This window comes from Halichoeres trimaculatus, unplaced genomic scaffold, assembly GCF_033239565.1.
Source record: "Halichoeres trimaculatus isolate MK-OKI-2021-1 unplaced genomic scaffold, fHalTri1.1 fHalTri1_scaffold_7, whole genome shotgun sequence".
Taxonomy (NCBI): domain Eukaryota; kingdom Metazoa; phylum Chordata; class Actinopteri; order Labriformes; family Labridae; genus Halichoeres; species Halichoeres trimaculatus.
The window spans coordinates 18,960,963-18,982,525 of record NW_027437185.1 but is presented as its reverse complement, the minus strand read 5'-3'; the positions used below and the strand labels follow the sequence as shown (position 1 = coordinate 18,982,525).

At 42.0% G+C, this 21,563-nt stretch overlaps 1 protein-coding gene across 1 annotated transcript in view; it reads left to right on the top strand.

Moving 5' to 3' along the window:
* Positions 1 to 21,563, top strand: part of LOC141793292 (A disintegrin and metalloproteinase with thrombospondin motifs 2-like) — a 138,112-nt gene that overhangs the window by 98,998 nt on the left and 17,551 nt on the right. The window contains exons 4-6 of the mRNA XM_074673850.1: positions 8,811 to 9,016; positions 19,225 to 19,308; positions 21,016 to 21,172. Coding sequence (XP_074529951.1) covers positions 8,811 to 9,016; positions 19,225 to 19,308; positions 21,016 to 21,172 — 447 coding nt within the window. The remainder of the gene's footprint in view (positions 1 to 8,810; positions 9,017 to 19,224; positions 19,309 to 21,015; positions 21,173 to 21,563) is intronic.

The following is a 21,563-nucleotide window of genomic DNA, read 5'->3' as shown; positions in this document are numbered from 1 at the left end:
TCCACGCAGACGCACCGAGCAGCAGTGAGGATAGGTGGCCCCTCTCGCCTGCTGATTATAAAGGCTGCTTCATGCAATATTTAAAGTGGTCCTCTTCTCATTTTCAGGGAGCACAGGCAGACATAATGCTTCAGCCTAAATAATGTGGGTGTTGGACGTGGAAGTCAGAGCCAGGGCTCAACCACTCAAAACATCCATCAGCCCTATAGAAATCACAGTTAAGAATAAACAGGCTTAACCTAAAGCAGTTATTAATAAAGTGGCAAAGTTCAGCGCTTGATGTATGAATAATTATTACGGTCTTTAGGGAGCTGTCCGTGTAAAATTAGATTGCTGATTGCAAATCTAAATAATTAACGGCAGAGTGATTCTTGGAAGTGTAGTTTAGTATGTGATCCACAGTCTGTAGCCTTTACAGCTGTCATATGGCAGCTTAGAAATAATGAGCCTTCAGTACGGGGACATTGTGTGGGACAGCGTGGCATGTTGTTACCTGCCCAGATGCTAGCAGCGGTGTTAACAGTCCGCCGGCCGAGCCACTCATCACCATGACAGCCCATAAAGCTGTCAGTGCAGAGACAAAATGTCCAAGCCCTGAGCTATGTGACCGAAACGTGTCTGTAAGTAAATTAGTTTGCGTGTGAGGATGACTGTGCCTCCCTGTGAACAGCCAGCCTTGAACTCAGGTGAGTACTAATGAGCGCATCGTCAGAAACCTCCTAACCCCCGCCACCACCCCCGTATCTGCCTCTGCTACTCATAGGTGTGACACAAATAACCAAATACATAATACTAACATGAGTTTGAACCATAACTGTGGACAGAGTGTGGGCAGAAAGCCTCAGATGCAATTGTGTGAAGTACTTTTCGTATAATGAATAAAATACAACAATTGTACAATTTTATTTAGCAGATGCTTTTGTCCATAGTGACATACAACACAAGAACAAATACTAATACAATCCTTTGAACTGAAAATTATTAGATTAAATTATGCACATATTTGGAATTAACACAGACAATTCCTTTTTTTCACAACTCAAGACTTTTGTCATCTAAAGAAAAACATTAAAACTTCAAACTATATTTACAAAGCTCCAGCTCTAGCTTCACATAAACTGAAGTGACAATGTGTTTGTTTTGTAAGAGCTATGTAGCACTGCAGTAAAATAACTGTTATTTTATTGCCTGACAACCAACCTTGTTAAGTAAATCTATTGTCACCACGATGTATGGCTGGGTGTGAGTGTGTGTATTTGCGTAAACATTATAATTCACTGTTTCATGCCCCTCATGTAAATACTGCATTTAGTGAGTCCACATTTACAGAGGCTTGATGAGAACCCAGAGACACATACTGGGAATACGTTTGCCCTTAAACTCGTCCAAATCACAGCCGGCGGATTAATCTCATGCCGGCTATTGGCCAACATTTTTTGACACACGGCTTTCTGTACCAGTGTACACGTTGTTCTACATCTATATGAAAGCCTTGCAGTGGTGTGCACAAGGGGTGAGGGACTGACACCCCCCTTAACCCCTCCATTGTCCAGTTTTTGACAAAAACATATGCCAAAGTGTTCTCTTAGGAGCCAAAACACAGATTAAGTGTCCTTTTGGGAGCCAAAATGTGCTGAAGTGCTGTCTTGGGATCAAAACACACACCAAAGTGCCATCTTAGGTGCCAAAACACGCAGCTAAGTGTCCTTTTGGAAGCCAAAATGTGTACTTAAGGCAAGGCAAGGCAAGGCAAGTTTATTTCTATAGCACATTTCAGCAATGCAATTCAAAGTGCTTTACAGGCAGAACAAATTATTGAAAACAATTAAAATTCAATTAAAAATGAGATTAATTAAAAAGATACAATAAAACAAACAACAACAAACAAACAAACAAAAGATTAAAATAGATTTTAAAACAGATTTTAAAACAGATTTGAAAAACAGATTTTAAGATAAAAACAGATTTGAAGATAAAATTTGCAGTGCAAAATTAAAGACAAGATATTAAAATTATATTAAAATGATTTGTTAAAATGCTCTAATAAACGTAAACTTAACTTAAGTTCCCTCAGGGAGCAAGACCCAGCTTAAGTGTCGTCTTTGGAGCCAAATGCGCCAAAGTGCCCCCTCGGGATCCAAAATCATGCCAAAATTTCCTTGCGGGATCAAAAATGTATGCTTAAGTGTGTTCTTGGTTGTCAAAACACACTTAACTACCATCTTAGTGCCCTTTTCATGGGTGAGAAGGTGATAAATTTGCCTTTGTTTTTCTTTTCACTTCTGCCCTTCAAGAAGTCTGTGCACGCAGAACGCATCATGTTATCACATGGTTCATATAGCAGAGCATGTTGAACTGCTTCCTGTGTAATACTGACAGCGTGACTTGCAGCGCAGATAGCAGAGCATCCGAGCTAAGCAGACCACTTTTTGTGCAACATTTGACCAACCATTGTCAAAAGCCTTACGTCCTGTATTTAACCATGCACAAAACTCTGCCAAACTAGTAACATGTAACATGATAAATCTAAGCATCTGAGTTTGAAGAGGGGGGATGATGAAGAGGGGGAACAGCAAGGATGTCTGCATGTTCATCTGTCAACATGTCGTCAAACATCAAACTATGGCCATCAAAACCAGCTTATGATGTCATGTCAGGGAAACTTACACTGTCAGGAACATGTGTGAAAGCAGCTCTGAGAAATTTTAGGATCTCAGCTCCGTAAAGTTCTAGTAAATTTCAGGCATTAATATTTTAGAGGCTTGAGTAATGTGCAAAGTTTTATTGGTGCAAAAGAAGATGAACAAAATGTAATATCCACAACAATCACTAAGTCTCCTTTTTATCAGCCAGGCCAAGAACAAATCCATATCATCATACACGGCCACTTTAATGTCAGGAGGAATGACCATCCAAAGGTCGAAGTCAGTAGTTATTCAGTGCAGGGGGATACAGAGCAGCAATGTGCCACACTTGACTGCCAAACACTCACCTTAACCTGAAGTAGTGTGATGTGGTTTGACCTGAGTTATCATCACCATTCACACCATCTTATTGAGGCTGATAGACCACCCCTTCTCTCTCAACCCCCCTTCTTCCCCACCTTGTTTTCAGTGGGCAACTAGACATTCTTGACATTTTGCAAAGGTTGAAAGACAAAGAACCTTTGTCTCCTAATAAGGCTGCGATCCAGACCGCACCTGAATGAGAATACTGGTGAGGGAGAGCGCACTGTGTGTGGAGAGGAGTAAGTTAAGGGTGGGTGTTTGTGTTTTGAGGGTGCTGAAACAAACAGCAGTGTCTAAATTGGAATAAAGGCCCGTCTCCATCAAGCAGTCCAGTATTTGGATCAGTACAGTTTGGTTCTGGTTGGATCAGTGAAGCCTGATTCAGGTTGCGTTTCCACAACCAACAGTGCCCCCTCATGATAGGTGGCGTGTAAGCCGGATACTGATAGCTGCATCAGTTATAAAATGGCATGATGCCACAGCAGTGTGATACAGTGTACCCTGCTAAAAAGGTTGCTAGGCGCTACCCAAGTAGCTGCCTGTTGCAGCAGCTCTCTCGTCTTTGTCCGTTACTTGTAATTTTTTTCGTCTCTTTTTTGTCATCTTTGTATTTGGAGTGGATCATCACTTTGTATGGTTCATTGTCGGTCACGGACACCAAACTTTTTGTGGCTTCGGCGATATTTTTACTACTTTTCTCCTGTGTTTGTCTGGAGATCCTACATGTAACCATGGCTGCATTGTTTACATGCGAACTCAGCTGTTAGCAGCCTGTAGCATGTAAATGCTAACTAGTGTAGGGCTTGATGATTTCCCTCGAGCTGAGGAGGAGGAGGTGAGGACGATGTGCCGGTTCTCGGGTGTGAGCTGGGAGATGACAACGTGGACCTGTCCTCCCATCCATCGTTGTTGGGAACGTGGGAGCCAGCTCCGGGGGATGGACGAGCTAGCCGTGCTAACCCAGCGGCATCGTGCTGTTCACGGACGTGGCTGACGGAGCTGACATCGGACGCCGGCGACACATCAGAGGAGCTTCGCCTGCTGTGAGCAGACAGACAGGATCCAGGAGACAGAGACTGAACAGACTGCTGGGGAGGCTCAGTCCTGGACCCTGTGGAGGTGGAGACTGGCTGGGCTGGAGAGTGGTGGACGAGTGGTGGACGGGAAGTCGTCATCTAATTTCTTATGGACCTTTTTGCACTTTCCATACTCTTTCTTACTTTTGTTTTCTTAAATGCTGCGGTGACTCCTGAATTTCCCCTCGGGGATAAATAAAGTATTTTCTATTCTATTCTATTCTATTCTAATAAATCCAAAGAAGAAGTGATTGCCATGCAGCTGTTTGTTACAAAGCGCTATCAAGCTTTGTTTGAGAGAAGACTGTGGGCCGCGAGGAGAAATACAGCAGCCACTGTACTGCAGTAAGTGATGATTCTTTTGACCAATCAACAGACTGCTGTGCCACCTTCTGGGGACAGGTTGGTATGTCTGGCACCCCAACAGCAGGGTATCAAAAGGTAGGACGGTAGAGTTTGATTATTGGGGGGATCTGTTCTGGGAATAGTCGGTGGAAACACCACAAAATGCTTGCCATACCAAGACGAACCAAACTAAACTGCTTGGTGGAAATGGGACTAAAGGATTGCAAGATGCATGTTTGGAGCAAAGAAACTTTAGTCAACTTTCTAATGTCGCTTTCATACAGACATGTATTCAGGCCCAAAAGCTTTACAAAACAAGGGTGAAACAGTAAGTTACGGAGATGAGTTAAATAAATGACCAAAAGTGAAATACAATTAAAACATAAAAAGTTTACAAAATAAGTAAGGCTAGGAAGCAAAATTAAGAATCCAAAGAGAAGAGGAGAAACTTACAGGAAGGAGTGGACAGGTGGATGGTAGTAAGATGAGTTAGAGGAAGAGGTTGGAACTGAGGCACCAAGCCATGAGTCCAAGTAGAGTTCAAGTCACACAAGTCACCTGTAAACTCTGTTAATTCTATAGAAATATACGTAGAAATAAAATTTATATCATTATCTAGTTCTGCTCTGACTTCCTCAAAGTTCAGGGGGATTAGACTGAGGATCCAGAGGCTAATATGAGCTGTGAGAAACAAGGCCATGCACCCTGATGCTTCACCCACAGCCACACAGGCTCTACAGGTCCTCCATCACTGCTTTAGCTTGAGGCAGAACTCACAACACCAAAGGTCCTGCCAGTCTCTGCTCCATCACACCCTTTACCTTTACCTCTCATCTTCCTTAGTCGCCCTTGCTCTTAATTCTTCCACAGTTTTCTCTGGGAAAAAAAGAAGAAAACTTGTTCTGAAACAACTGAATTAGAAGAAATCAGAGCTCTCAGCTTAGTGTGAGTTGGGATAGAGGTACAGTAAGGATAATCATGAGAGCTAAATATCTGGCCAAGCTTCTTGCAGCTTTAGTTAACACATTTCTTGATTTCTACTTAGTTGGTGTCGCTTTGCTTTATGTGTACAGTATTCCCATACAGCTGTGGCCCCACGTTATGCAACGTCTCATTGCCTGTTTTCAAGGTGCTGCAATTTTGCGAAGGCGTGCAGTTAAATGTGAAAACAATAGTGTTTGCTCTGTGTTTTGTCTGCACATTACATAAGCAAAAAAGGTAAAAATATCTGGACCTGTGTTAAAAAGCAGATGGTGTGGTTATGACATCAGGCTCGTTAAAGGCAGCTCTAAGTAGGCAAGAGTTGTTGTGAAATACAGCTCTCTGAATCCATTTTTTTTACTAACAAGGAAAAAAAATGCTCAGTGTGTGAGTGTGTGTGTGTGTTTGTAGAAGTATGCACCACAGAAATGTTTAAATTCTCCTCATTGTTGCTTGTCTTCCTCCAAATTGTTCTCTGTCTTTGCCCCGTGCTTCTCCTGTTTCTGTCTGTCTGTGTGGGTACTCTGTCACTCACTGGAATGTGGGCAGAGATGGGATCATTTTCAGACTTCCACGTTCATTCTGCTCGCGACTCAGGAGCCAATATTAGCCACGCGGTCGTTGTTTTACCCATGAGCCCGTTGCCTTGGAAACATTGCATAAGAGGGAGTGGGAAAGCGGGATGCCCCTTGCTGATTGGGAGACAAGGTGGCAGATCTTCTCTCTTTCTTCTCTCTCCCCTGCCTTTCTCTGGATCTTCCACCTCGTTCTATTCCTTCCACTTATCACCTGCTTTTACATAATGTGGCCAAACACAGGTGCTCAAACTGTCCCTGATGCCACGTGTTGATTTAAGTCGCTGCCACACACCTCCAAATACAGGTTCACAATCCAAAAACAGCCAATCCATTACAGAGCAACAGCCCTGCAACTAAATTAAAGCTCCTGCTGCAACAGTGATTTATAGCCCAATTCACTCACACACACACACACACACACACACACACACACACACACACACACACACACACACACACACACACACACACACACACACACACACACACACACACACACACACACACACACACACACACGTAAAACCAACTGGGAGTTCAGCTGTGTTGTGTCTTTCTTGGCCATGGGAGGCCTTGGATGGAATCAGTGAGGGTAGCACTTTGTTAAATCCATTGAAGCAACCCGTTCAAAACTGCATGACTTGGCCCTTTACAGCTTCTATACAAGCATGGCAAGTCTTTGTCCACAAACTAGGAGGGTGAGAAGGACAGATAGGGAGAGGAAGAGCGGGAGAAAGAGGGATGGGTGGGGAAGGATGAGAGAGCCGGTGAGTGAGGAAAGGATGGCCTTGGTTACGCTGGAAGGATAATTTATCTTCGGTATCCTCACTGACTCTTTGCCAAGCAAATAAAGAAACACTGGCACTTAAGACAGTCTTATGTAGTTTTGATTTCAACTAATAACAGAAAAATGCTTTTTCTGATGTAACTACAGTCAAAACCAGATATGTTACTACAATCTGGGCTACTGTAGGTTGCACTCTTTCCAACAAATCAACCCTAAAATTGGGGGGTTTTGGTATAGTTTGCTTTTTCCCAGCAAGTAGTAAGCCAGAGAAAAAGCAGGGTGGGCAGCCCCTGTGTGAGGGAACTGTCTTAATCCGTGTGTTTAGCAAGCACCATCTGCTGCCTTCATTCAGAAGGGAGTAGAAATATTTGGTTGATTAGGAGAGGATCTGTGTAGCATCGCTGGACCGTCACTGCAAGTTACAAGGGACACACAGGCTCATCGCTGTAACCTGGAGTCTCAGAATGCAGAGGGCAGATGCATTGTCAAGGCAACACACATGCATTTGGACACACTTAAACATATAACTGAACTGTTAAGAGACTGTCACACAACAAAGGAGGCTGACGTAGGGTGTAAACACTGGCTGCAGTGATTTGACGACAAATGGACAGATGCCAGAAAAATGTCAGCTCTGTAAAGGAAAGAAACAGGAAAACACAACTAATCGCTCCAAGTTAAAAGTTTGATCATAGCCTCCAACAAAAGTGATGTTCATTTTTATTTGTCTGTTTTTACTAGCAAATAACCATACCAAAGGAGCAGTGCCTGACCATTATTCACATCTGGCAGACCAATATTACAATCAAAATCCAGTTTGTTGTTGTCAACACAGAAGGAATTTGTTTTTAGCGGGAAAATCAAACCAGGAAATACATGGATTTAGAATATTCAAAAAAATGTCCACCACACAGTGGAGCAGTGAGAAAACAGCACAACGAGAGCTTTAATGAATCAGATGGAGTGCTCTACAGTCGCCAGGTAAAATAAACATTTATCATTTGGCAAGATAAGGATTGCAAGGGTGGAACATTTCCAATAAATTTTAGGAAACATGCAGAAATATGCTTTTGTTAGAATAGAATAGAATAGAATAGAATAGAATAGAATAGAATAGAATAGAATAGAATTTACCTTTATTGTCATTGTAACAAGTACAACAAATTTGAAGTCACAGCAGCAATCAAGAAAACAAAAGTAAGAAAGTGCAAAAAGGTCCATAAAATAGATGATGACAGCTTGTCCATCATTCTCCAGTTCAGCCGGCCTCCACCTCCACAGGGTCCAGGACTGAGCTTCTTCAGTCATGCTCCATCTCTGTGTCCTGTATCCTGTCTGCTCACAGCATGTGAAGCTCTTCCAATGTGGCGTTGGTGTCTGGTGTTAGCTTCGTTAGCCATGTCTGTGAATAGCATGATGCTACTCTGTCTTCTGGTATTCCCTCTGTTCCTGGGTTAGCATGGTTAGCTTGTCCATAGATAGATCTTATGTTCCCAGTAATGATGGATGGGAGGACAGGCCCATGTCATCACCTCTTAGCTCACACCAGAGAACCAGCATGTCGTCCTCACCTCTTTCTATTCCCCTTGTGGGAAGACATCAGGCCTTACACCAGTTAGCATTGACATGCTACAGGCTGCTAACAGCTGAGTTCACATGTAAACAATGCAACCATGGTTACATGATGGCTCCCCAGACAAACACAGGAGAAAAAGTAGTAAAAATATCACTGAAGCCACAAAAAGTTTGGTGACCATTACCAACAAATGAGCCATGCAAAGTAATGATCCGCTCCAAATACAAAGATTACGAAAAAGAGACGAAAAAATGACAAGAAACGGACAAAGAAGAGAGAGAGGCTGCAAAAGGCAGCCACAGCCAATAGGGCAGCGCCTAGCAACATAAGGCATGGAAAATGCCTTATTGACGTGATTCTTATGCCAACATTTTAAGTAACTTCATATTTTGCCCCATCAGTAACACGTCAAGTTGATTTGCTGTGTTTTCCATCTTATCGTGTGATTTCTATCCTCAGGTGCTGATCTGGGAGGTCTGATGGACCTGGAGTCTCTGTACCGAGGTGTGGAGCAGAGCATCAACCACACACGAGCAGGGCGGATGCGTAGACAGAGCCTTGACAGGGCCTACAACATCGAGGTGCTGCTTGGCGTGGACGACTCGGTGGTCCAGTTTCATGGCAAGGAGCATGTCCAGAAGTACCTGCTCACACTCATGAACATAGTAAGTCTTTTATAACATTGAGGAGGGTTTTTTTACTTCCAAATCCCATGCACACTCAGGAAGACTACACCTTTAGGCCTCCTATCCAAGGACCTCAAAGAAAGTCTGCCCTCCTTAAAAAAATAAAACATATTGATGGGGAAAAAAATTTGAGTTGAGTGAAAGTAAAGTTCCAAAGAGGTCAAAGACAGTCAGAAAAACACACACACACACACACACACACACACACACACACACACACACACACACACACACACACACACACACACACACACACACACACACACACACACACACACACACACACACAAAATGAATGAGGATCCAATTCCCTTCCTACATGTTCTCATCCAGCAATCAGCCCGGGGTAATCCTTTCTTCTCTATCTGAATGTGATGAGATTTCATTTGTTTGAGTGTGTGTATGTGTGTGAATGTGTGTGTGAGTGTGTCAGGTGAGCCCTGTCCTCTGAAGGAGCTCCTACATATCATTTCATCAGGCTTTGTGTCATGTCATCATTCAATGTGAGTGTGTCTTCTGTGTGTGAAAGTGTGTGTGCGACAGAGAAAAGGAGAGTGATGCAGTAACAGCAGGCAGTTTGCTTCAGGCCACAACAACACTTAGCCAAGTACTCAAACTCCCAGTTGTTTCTACATGTGTTTGTGTGTGTGTGTGTGTATTCGAACACACATGCTGTTGTGTGTTGGAGTGACACTAAGCACACAGCAGACTTTAATCTCTGCAAATTAAACCTGTGGTGAAAGTGTTTTTTGCATGCGTTCCTGTGTGTGCTGGTTTTTATGTGCACGCTCCTGTTTGCTTTTTGCTTGCACTGTGACCCACTGTGCAAGGAGCCAGTATCCCGCTGTTAAGCAGGTGCACGCATACAGCAACAAATCCTACCACACCTCTTTGTCTCAGCTCAGCGCTGAAGAAAGAACAAGAGCTGCCATGCTCTCTGCCTCCCCTTTTAGATATTTGTTCGACAATACAGGAGAGAGGAATTGGCAGCACTGTCGCAGACCCCTTCTAATCTGTGGGGAAGTGAGGCAGAGACAGAGGGAGAAGGAGTATTTTAAACAGCATCCCGAATAAATTACTGACAGCCAGATAAACAGAAATAAATAAATAAGGGCTGCCTCCCACGCGTGGCATCTGGGCGACTTTCTTCTTGAAAGTTTGCTTTGCTCACTTCAGGATGGGTGTTCTCCTCCTCTCCCTCTTTCCCTCTAACTGTTTTATTTCTCACCCTCTGTCTTTCTCTTGCTCTCCCATCCCCTCAGCAGTACAGAGCAGCGCTCCACACTGAGCGCCTTTGCATTGTTGCTTCCCCTTGACTTTGGTAGTTCATGGCAACAAATCCACAACAATGTTTAAAATCTTTCTAAGCATCATATGAGGGATAAATACGCTTCATGAGAAGATGCACTAGGATAAAAAACATGATAAGGTGAGGGTTTTGAAACCTGTTTTTTCCACAGTTGCCCTCTTTGGGCGTCAGCACCTCGGACAGCTTTTTTAATTGATAATAATAATGATAATTTTATGTGCGTGTGTGTTGCTGTTAAGCACAAAGACAGAAATATTTGTCAGCTGTTAAAAGCCCCTTTTAAGGAAGAAGATATTCAGGAAGAATTAGGGCAGTGCTCGGTTATGAGTTCCCATCTTTTTAAATCCCTGTTTTCCAACTTCCACTTACATTCCCCCCATTTTTGTCTTTACTACTCAATACTAATACTCAAAGACTAAATCGAATATATCTGAGGAGACAGCCATTATATCCTTTACCCATGCACATAACATCCTATCCACACATTTTGTAGTGTGTATGTGTGTCTATATAACTCTATGGACGTGTGTTTATCTTTTTTTTTGTCTTTTGTTGAAGCGTCAGCTGCCATCCTGGTGTCTGCACACCTGTGGAGGAGGAGTTAAGCATGGGTTTAAGTACCAAAAATTACCTTATTGAAAGACAGTGTCCATTGTTACACAAAGTTTATTTTCATTCATGTTGTTTCATTATTGTGAGGATGCATTTTCACATTTTCTAGTTTGTTTTCTGTTGTCTTTGATTTTCTCTGACTGAATGTCTGCAGGAGTTAAGCTTGACAATGAAGATGGACATTATGGTCCTGTGTGTGTGTGTGTGTGTGTGTGTGTGTGTGTGTGTGTGTGTGTGTGTGTGTGTGTGTGTGTGTGTGTGTGTGTGTGTGTGTGTGTGTGTGTGTGTGTGTGTGTGTGTGTGTGTGTGCCTGACCGTGTGAGTGAGTGAGTGCATTTGTTTTGGTTGGAGGAGGATAGATAGGGGGCGGTACTGATGTCTACAAGACATCAAAGCACACCCTCAGAAAACCACAAAATCCTGTCTGCGAAGTTCAATTGGAGTGTCAAAGTGTGTGTGTGTGTGTGTGTGTGTGTGTGTGTGTGTGTGTGTGTGTGTGTGTGTGTGTGTGTGTGTGTGTGTGTGTGTGTGTGTGTGTGTGTGTGTGTGTGTGTGTGTGCGTGTTGGTAATGCTGCTTCCCACTCCTTTCTCATGTGTTTACCTCTTATCCCCACATCTTCTTTTCATACCCTTGCATTAATGTACAAAACTAGAACAAGAAGAACAAAAAGTTTTAATTTCTCTTCACATCAAAGGATGCCGAAGTTTGTTCAGAAACACACTTACACACAATTTAAGACACACTTTGACTATGTTTAACAGAGTTCTCAGCATTCCAGGTAAGTGTTGAAGCTCATCTGCAAATGTGTGAGTTTGAAAAGATTATTTAATTGACCAGACCTGCATGAAAAACAGAAACAGTCCTACTTCTTCCCTCAACTCATGTTGGGCGAATTGAAGCCATGTTGGTTGCAACCACCAGGAAGCAAGGAAGAAGTGTAGTGAGCAGGGTGATTATCAGCTCAGGGTGAGACAAGTTCCAGTCTGTGAGTGAAGGGAATATTCCTAGCAACCTACTATTGGATTGAACTGTTGTTGAATATAATCATTGTATTGATGTTTAAACCTTAACTTGTGTTATTACTATTAATCACTTTTAATTTTTCATTTAAAGTAAATATGAGGGATTACGTTTTGACAGATGCAGAAAACAAAAGCAGCTCCTCTACGGCCGACTTCCTTGTATATAAAATAATGGCAGTGTCCCTTCTGCCTCAGTAGGAAGACACCTCAAAGTCAGCGAGTGTGTGAGCGTGGACATCAAGCATGAGTCTTTGTCACTGTAACAACATCATAACAACTGTTAACGTCAGTGTTGTTTTTGTAGCATTTAATGCATTACGTACATTTGTGTTTTGTTTTTCTCCCCTCAAATGTTGTGTTTTGCACTTTAGGGCCACTGTACCTGTGCTGTCCACATTTTCCTTCCACTTATTAACACTACTTTAACCATCAATAATATCTTTGAAAGAGAGAAGACATACATAATTCCACATAGCTCTGGTGTAGAAATGACTGGTGTTACATGCCACGTGCATAAAGGTGTGTACCTGTGTGCGTCTTTAAATTAGACACACACACCTCCCTCCCCCTGCAGTGACTATTCATATCCATGGAGAGTGTGATTAACACTTTGAGACACCTCAGTAAAGGTCCCCTTTAAAAGGTGAGACAGAAAAATCACCACAAGCCTCAGAATTTATCACTACAATGTTCACCACAGGAAGATTACAGCGCAATGGCCTCCGCTTGGCATTTGGCACACAGCATATTTTACAGGTGTACCAAAGAAATGTAACCACAATTCACTCATTTTAAAGAGTGTGTTCCACTATTCTTGGCTCCTTAGAGTCCAAACAGGTCAGAGTTAACAACCACAATCCATTTCTTAAAAGATACACTTTATAATTCCTCTCTTCTTTCTCTTATCAACACTCCCATAAAACACATTAAATCAGCTTTATATTTTTATTTTGTGTCACATTATATCTCAAACTTAACTGAATGTAACATTACTTCATCCTCACAGCTGGTAACTGTCTTGTTTTTATGTTTTTTCTAAACCTGATGTGAAGTCTCCGTCTCATTGCAGTCGATCAGTCTCTTAAATGACCCATAATCAGTTATCTCTGCAGTTGATATGAGATAGAAGGGCTCTCCTTCCCAGTCAGTTAAGAAGGCCATTATCATTGATTGGTAATTTCGCACAACCCACATTTACACTGAAGCTTTAGTGCTTGGTTGCTGTAGAAACAATAGCCAGAGTAAAGCATAGCACAGGGTATAGAAGGAGAAAGTAATGAGTAATGAGTTTTTTCATGATCACCAGCTGGGTTGCATACCTGATTGTGATCGGTCAAACCTTCTTTACAACAGTTATTAATAGTACAGAGTGATGAAAGTGACAACCATGACAACATTAATCCATAGGGAGCAACACATGTTCAGAGCTCACAGTTTCACCTCTTCCTGTTGTTACTGTGGCAAAAACACAAGTATCAACTCTCTTTTTATTTGGAGGGCTCAAAATGTTTCAATGTGTGGTTAATGACTGGAGTTAACAGCAGAGCAGAGATGATAAGATGAAAAATAGAGATATTAAAGCACACAAGCAACTTAGGATAAAAACTGTCTACCAAATTAAAAACAAAAGACACACATCAACCAGAGGGCATCACAGTATAGACACGTTGTGTGACCAATGAATGCCGAGCACTGTCAAACTGAGAGCTCTGATTCTGGGTTTGGGTTTTTAGATATTCCCATGTGTGTTGACACAAAGATGAAGCTAAGCTGTCCAAAGTCTTATCTAATTTATGTAGCACTCCAGCCAGATTTAACTCAATGACTCAGCTCTGTCTCATCAGCAGCTGAGACTGTTTTTAATACATGTTTTCAATTTGTTGCCCGAGTCATTTTAATTGCCTCCACTAGCTGATTAAAACACATGAGCTCGGTGTATGAAACACTGGGTAAATGTTATTATGTTTAATTACAGTGAGCTTGAATACAGATTTAAAGCTCATCACCACTTTGTGACCGCCTCCTAATCTTAGTAAGAAAGATGAAAAGAGACTTTTTTTGAGGTAATATTATTATCATTATTTTTTTTTTTTTTTGAGGAAGGATAAGGGTATTATATTTTCTTGATGTAATGGTTTATTTTTAAATACAATCAGGAATTTGCAATATGCTGAGTGATATTTTGGCCTCCTTTTTTCTAATTTAGGTGCATAGTTCATGTATAAAAAAAAGTTACTGATTTTAAAATTGTACCTTGTGCAGTTGAAAAACTGGAGGTGGTCCTATGGTGTCAATTTTTCCTCCTTTGCTAACACCCTATCTTCTTTATCTCCTCCTCCCTCTGCAGACTGAAGTAAGTGGCCCTGGCTGCATTATTTATTTGATAGTAATGATTTTGTGCCTTGCTGACCTATAGTTCTGCATTAACTAACACACACACACACACACACACACACACACACACACACACACACACACACACACACACACACACACACACACACACACACACACACACACATACACACACACACACACACACACACACACACACACACACACACACACACACACACACACACACACACACACACTGAACAGATCCTGGCTATCTTGCGTACATTGAGCCTGTGGACAGGCAGCAGATTAACAAGGGTCATGATTTTACAGTTGTTCACTGGAAACATTGCGTGTCTGCATGTGTTGTGTGATGCTTGCATGATTAGGTGAGCACATTTCCGTAAATAAGTGGGAGTGTTTGGGATTTAACTGATGATATTTGTCCTCTTGTGTAATGTGCCCAAAAGTGTGACATAAAATAAAACAAATAGCTAAAGTTGGGAGTGACAGTCGGCTCTTGGCATCTGTCTGTGTGTGTTTATGTGTCTCATTAAAGTGCGGCTTGAGTGTTGAGGTCACCTGGAAGTCAACCGCCCCTAATTGGCCTAACGGTTGCCAAGGAAACGGACTGGATCAGGCCAAGTGTGGACTGGCTCACCTGCGTGTCTATGTCAACTTAAACTAGAAACAAACACATGCACACAGAGTTTAATTCTATTGTCCAAGACAAGGAAAGATTGAGACAGATGTCACCAAATGAGACATGGAGACAGAAATACCAGCAGGTAGATCAAGTAACAGCAAAAAGAAACAGACAGCTCATAGACAGGAGAGATAAAAATTTCCAACACTATACCAAACCTAGCTCTATGTCTAAAATTTTTGTTGTATCAATCAAGAAGTTAACCACCTTACTTAAAGATGCTAAGAGGAGGATCAGTTTCAATTGCATTCCTGCGCCACCTTGTGACCCGGAGTCTTTGCACACTGTCGTAAATTTTAGTAAGGCGTGTGTTTGTTTTGGAATTAAATGGAGATTGGACCGAAACAAATGTAATTTAAGACAACTTTTCACTGGATACAACGCACCAAGGTAAGGGACTTATCAGTACAGTTATGTAGCACTACAGTTTGAAACGTGACATCTAGCACAAGTTGTAGCAGCCAGCTCACTGCAAAAACTGAAATCTTAGTTTTACATCTTTTTTTTTTTTGTAAAATTGGTCTCATCAGACTTAATATGAGCCACATTCACTGACAACTCTAGAAAAAGAGTCTTATCCTAAGAGTGTGAAAGAAGAGTTTACTCGTCAAGTTTCTACAAACTGGGATAATGAGAATAATTTTGTTTAAAAAGAAGACAAAGAGGAAGAAAGAAAGGTACAAACACAAGACAAGCTGCACTCACTTTTACTCCTGTGACACCCCTGACCAAAATCCACAAAGCATTTACCTCAAAGTCCTCCTCCCATCTTACAAACAACTCTAAAACCTGGCCCCTCTTTGTGCACATTTCATGTATCATGAACACTAAATGTACTGACAGTTACAAATATATAGTTATATCCACCTTACTTAGGTAGTCTAATTTTAACTCTCTTGTACTTGTATGCTTGACATTTTGGAGAAAAATATGCCACCCTATTTTTACATCTCTGGATTAATCTGATATCTTGAGATGATATTTACTTTTCAGAATTTAATATAATTTGATGTGTCACTGTCAGACACCTTTGTGAAAACACATCAGAGTGCTGCTTCCATAAGACAATAAATTTATCCACAATGAGTGCCTCAGTTTTGGTTGTTCACACATGTGCTGATGAAGCCTCTTTCTTCTTCTTCAGTAAGGTTTGGACTCAGGACTTAAACTCACCAGTGGTTTCTCAGTACGACGCTGTTTATCTGTGAATCTCTCATTTATAAAAGTCAGCAACAAATTGAGTCAGATTTTGTGCAGGACATTCCACCGTGATTTAGAAAGCATCACTGTAGATATCTTTGTGTCTGCCTTTTTAAGCTGTGGTTGACGACCGTTTTGCATCTTGTGTACCCTGCTGTTTTGAGCAGTGCAAATCAAGTATTGCGGTTACTAATACGTCATGTTTTAATACTTAAGTATTGCTCTTTCCTTCTCTTATGTAATGCTCTGTTCCAATCACAGATGAGGTCAGAGAGTTCCAGCATTTCCACAGTCTAATTCCAGCCTCCATAATTTCAAATGTTCCAGTTTGGAAAACCAGCACATGGATGCAGAAATAATGTGGCTGAAGTAAAATGCTGCTTCCACTGAGGCTGCTAATCTTATTTACTTGATACATGGCTTTAGTTGTAACCTCAAAGAATGCTGGCAACATTTCATGAGGTTAAGATCTGCCTATTTAAAGTAATTAGGCAATTGTTCTTGTCCCTGCAGAGCAAATGAGAGTGTATTTGAGGTCTTTGGAAATTATGTAAAGCTTCAAAATGCAACTAGCTTATTTATGAAGGTGATCAGAGAGCATAATTTCAGACTGTTTGTGGCTGATGAATGAGGATCCCCAGTTGAAGGTCACTCTACCAGATTTTTCCAAATGGGATGCTGGACTTTCTGGCTCTGCGTCACGTTTAAAACAGAGAATCACATTCCTCCAAAGTTCCTCTCTGTCCTTTAAAAACCCTTCTCTGCAGCTCTGTGCTTCATTTGTTTTCTAGGAATCATCCTCTCTCTCTCAAGCTCTTTCTCGTTTTTCACTTTGCCTGTGTGCTCCTGCTCCCCTCTCTGCTCAGCTGCTCTCCCTCTGCCTCTCTGTCTCTATTTGTAGCGTTCCTCTGCTCTCTCATACCTTTTCTCTCACTGGGTGTGTCTGTTTTTTTTTTCTTCATCTCTGTACCTGTGTGTGTGTGTGTGTGTGTGTGTGTGTGTGTGTGTGTGTGTGTGTGTGTGTGTGTGTGTGTGTGTGTGTGTGTGTGTGTGTGTGTGTGTGTGTGTGTGTGTGGATTCGTATAGTTTGTGGGTGTCCTTTCCTCCACAGCGTGTCCATCAGCCATCTCATTACTGCTGTCTGTTTTTACATCCCTTTGCCTCATTAGGCTCTGCACACAGCCACTGAGGACAGCAGGCCTCAACTCCTGAACCAATTTACCTCTATCTCTCTGCCCGCATGTGTGTTTTTAGCAAGTGTGCTATCTGCTAGGGGTGGGGGAAAAAACGTTATCCTATATACATCAGGATTTTTTTTGTTTGGCAATATCAAAACCAAGTTATTTTGTTAAAGAATCGATTCTTCATTTCAGTCTTTGTTTATAAACTGGATTGAAAAAAATTACCCTTTCTCCAGCAGGGGGCGAAATGTTTCTCTCTGACTCACGTGATGTGCATTTTATGGGAAAATATAAGGGATGCAATCTTTCAAGACCTAAATGATATTGTTTTCTATGACGATGTAAACACCAAAAGTACTGAAGAAGAGTGGACTCTCTTCTTTTATGTCTCTCTTCCTGTTTTTGATCTAAAACACAGACAAAACATACGTTTTTGATCGTGTTCATCTCAGCCCTCCATACTTTGATCCTTTTGATGGTCGTCTTTTCTCACGATCACACAGCTCTTTCTCTTTGAACCTCCTCGACACATCATCTCTGATTGTTCTTTTATTTATTTATTTTTTTTAACCAATATTGATACCAATAATTATCGGTTATCAGGCACAACAGCAATGTTTATATCGGATATCGGTATCGGCCAAGATTTTCACATCAGTGCATCCCTAGAAAAAATGGCTCCTGAAATAGTCTGATGACATTATCATCACCATTTAACCTTTTCACATGGTCTGGTGTTAAAAAAAGCAAACTAAAATTCACAAAAATCGTAAATATCGAAGAAACGCAATTTAAATCGAATCGGCACCCCAGAAATCGTAACAGAATAAAATCACGACAATAGCACATCATCCCAGCCCTACTATCTGCCCCTCTCTGGTTGAACATTACCTTGTTTCTTTACATTAGGCTCCTTCTTTTTTTTTCATCTTTCTCTCTTTATCTCCTCTCAACCTGTGCTTATGGGAAACTAATTTTTTCCTCTGCTGTCTGATTTACATCCTCCTCCTTTAGGCTCTAATTTCAGTGGGCTGGTGTTTCATCAGTTGGCTGTTGTGTTTCATCTTTTCTTAAGAAAACTATCTCTGCTTCTTTTATGAATAGTTTTTTTTTTTTTTTTCATTTTTACAAGTTTACAATATGTGAAAAAAGGGGTTTATAGTCTTTCAGAAAGACATTAATTGGAAACCTCTGGGCCTTAAGATTGTGAAAATTGAATGGAAAAAACATTCAGTGGTGTCAGTAATTTTCTGGAAAAATATCTGCAGACCATCTTTTACATTATATGTAAAAAAAAAAAAAAAGATTTAACTTCTGGAAAAAGCTTTCACACCACTGTCTACACATAAGAAAAAGACTTGCATCCAATCCATTTTAGTATAAACCCTAAATCTCATCAGACTGTCTTTGATTCAGGCTTAGTATTTGGCTAAGCAATAACATGTTAGCTTGTGAGCTTTGGAGGTGTTGAAAGTTGACTATGTTTTCTCAAAATGGAGCCATGCTATCTGTCTTCTTGTGTAACTTTGTTTCTGGTCCGTCGTGCACAGAAATGTAACATGTTTTAACCGTGTGGTCATAGATGACTGGCATTTTTACCCGTGGGACTGGTCCCCTATTTCATCTGTTACCACCAGCACAACTTTGCAACCTGAAAAGATGTTCTCATTAGTTTTATATAAAACAATCTAAAAGTCATTATCAAAAGATTAGTCAGACATTTTTCACCTTCATTTGAGTAAAACTAACTTGTTCTTGTCTGGAATCTGTACCTTGACTAAAAAATGCTCCCCCCTGTTTTTTGCTCCGTCTTCCCAGGTGAATGAGATCTATCATGACCAGTCTTTAGGGGCCAAGATCAACGTGGTGTTGGTGCGGATTATAATGCTTGGCTATGGCAAGGTAAGTCCTTAAAAGACATGACATCTACTGAAAAGTCAGCCCCAACAGTTTCTTTAAGTACCTTCAGTAAGCACAGCCAAGTCCTGCACATGCACATACTCATAAACAAACACACAGACACACACGCACACGCGTATTCATCAGCACGCGCTGATGCCCGAAGCCTGTTATTCCAGTGGACTGAGCAAAAGAGGAACTAAAAGCATGCCGCATCCCAGGGGAGTGTTTTCAAGTCGCACGCCTTCACAGTTCAGCACCAAAGCACACAGAAGCTCAGCCTGTTATGCAATCAGCCTCCCTCCCAGTAGGCTGCAGCACAGAATCATGGGAAGTCCAAGCAAAGATAAACAATCAATGATAGCCCTCCCTCATTCATAAACAGAGAAACCGGACAATGGGGGAGGCATCTTTTTCTTCCCGGCTGTAACTCTATCTGCCTGTCTGTGCGAGGAATGGCAGGAATGGTGGAGGGCAGGGATTACCCCACAGGTTGATACAAATGACTTTATCACTGGACAGCTGCTCTGTTATACACTTACGCTGCAGTAGCCTTATCTGTTCCTCTCCTCCCTACATGTCTACAGCCCCAATGGAGCCCTGAAAACACACACACACACACACACACACAAACACACACACACACACACACACACACACACACACACACACACACACACACACACACACACACACACACACACACACACACACACACACACACACACACACACACACACACACACACACATACACACACACACACTCCCACATTGGTCATTCTGGACCAGCCCCGATGCAGCTTCGGCCAAAGCTCCGGCTGTCCATCATCCCCAATTACCGTGGCAACAGAGCTGCACCCAGACAGCCTGCAGATTGGCGATGTGACCCTGAATGCAGGCGCACCCACACACTCCGACACAACATGCACGCTGGTACAGATTCATCTTCAAAGATCATAGAAAAGCCCCGAAACACACGCACAAATGCACCTGATGAGCGCGATAAAACACATACATGTTGAGTGCTCTCGGTCTGTGGTGTTTGTACAGCACCAGGTTGTATGTCTTCACTGCACACACTCATAATACACACACCTCTCACTGTTTGATGAAGCAGCACACTGAGATATGTGAGAAATATAAGGAAATGTAGAAAAGGAAGGAGTGAAAAAGAGCTGCGGAAAGACTTGTGATGCACAGTAAAGAAAGGAGAAAGAGGGAAAGAAAGTTGCAGGTGAAGAAAAGGATTTACTGGAAGTGTTGGTGTAGATGCTCTTGTCATATAGTTAATCATGTGTAAATATTTGTTAATTAACCTGTTTTTGGCTTTTGGTGCATTTCTTATTAATACACAGCTCTGTGTTCAGTTTCATGTTCATTACTGAAGTCATCAAGATTACAGGATCTTAATCCTTGTTTTGTGAGGACTGTGATCCCTCTGAGTGTGTGTGCGTGTGTGTTGTACACCTCAGCAGATTGCAAGATTTGCTGACAACTTACAACACTGTGACACTGCCCCCTACAGGAGAGAAGCAAATATAGCTGAACAAGAATAGAAACAAGACCCAGGTTTGGCTCCCTGTTTTTTTTATATTCACTACACCTTTTTTTTCTTTACGTGTGTGTGTGTGTGTGTGTGTGTGTGTGTGTGTGTGTGTGTGTGTGTGTGTGTGTGTGTGTGTGTGTGTGTGTGTGTGTCTTGTTTCAGTCCATGAGTCTGATTGAACTGGGGAACCCCTCTCAGAGTCTGGAGAATGTGTGTCGATGGGCCTTCCTGCAGCAGAAGCAAGACACGGGGGATGCTGAGTATCATGACCATGCCATTTTCCTCACACGGCAGGAATTCGGGCCCACTGGCATGCAGGGTAACAAAAGACAAGCAGATACACACAGGTTTTCTTGCTCGTCATATAAAAACATACATCCAAATGGTGCTCCCACCCACTCGAGGACCCAAAACTCATAAATGTGCACAATAAAAACTGCCTCCTTACTCCTCTCGCCTCATGCATCTGCTCAGCGCACTGTGGCTTGTGTGGTTGGTGGTTTCTCTGTGCAGCAGAGTGCAGGCTAACAGGCAGGCCCAGGGGAGCGGCCTCTAAAGGCACTGGCCTAGCTTTGCAGAAGCCCTTCAGCTGCCCTTGGGCTCAGCCTTCAGCAGCAGAAAATCAATAAGCAGAGCAGGGCCGGCCACAGTCCCACAATTAAAGGCAGTATAGGACAGACAAGCACACAGGGACTTAGAGATTGGCACAT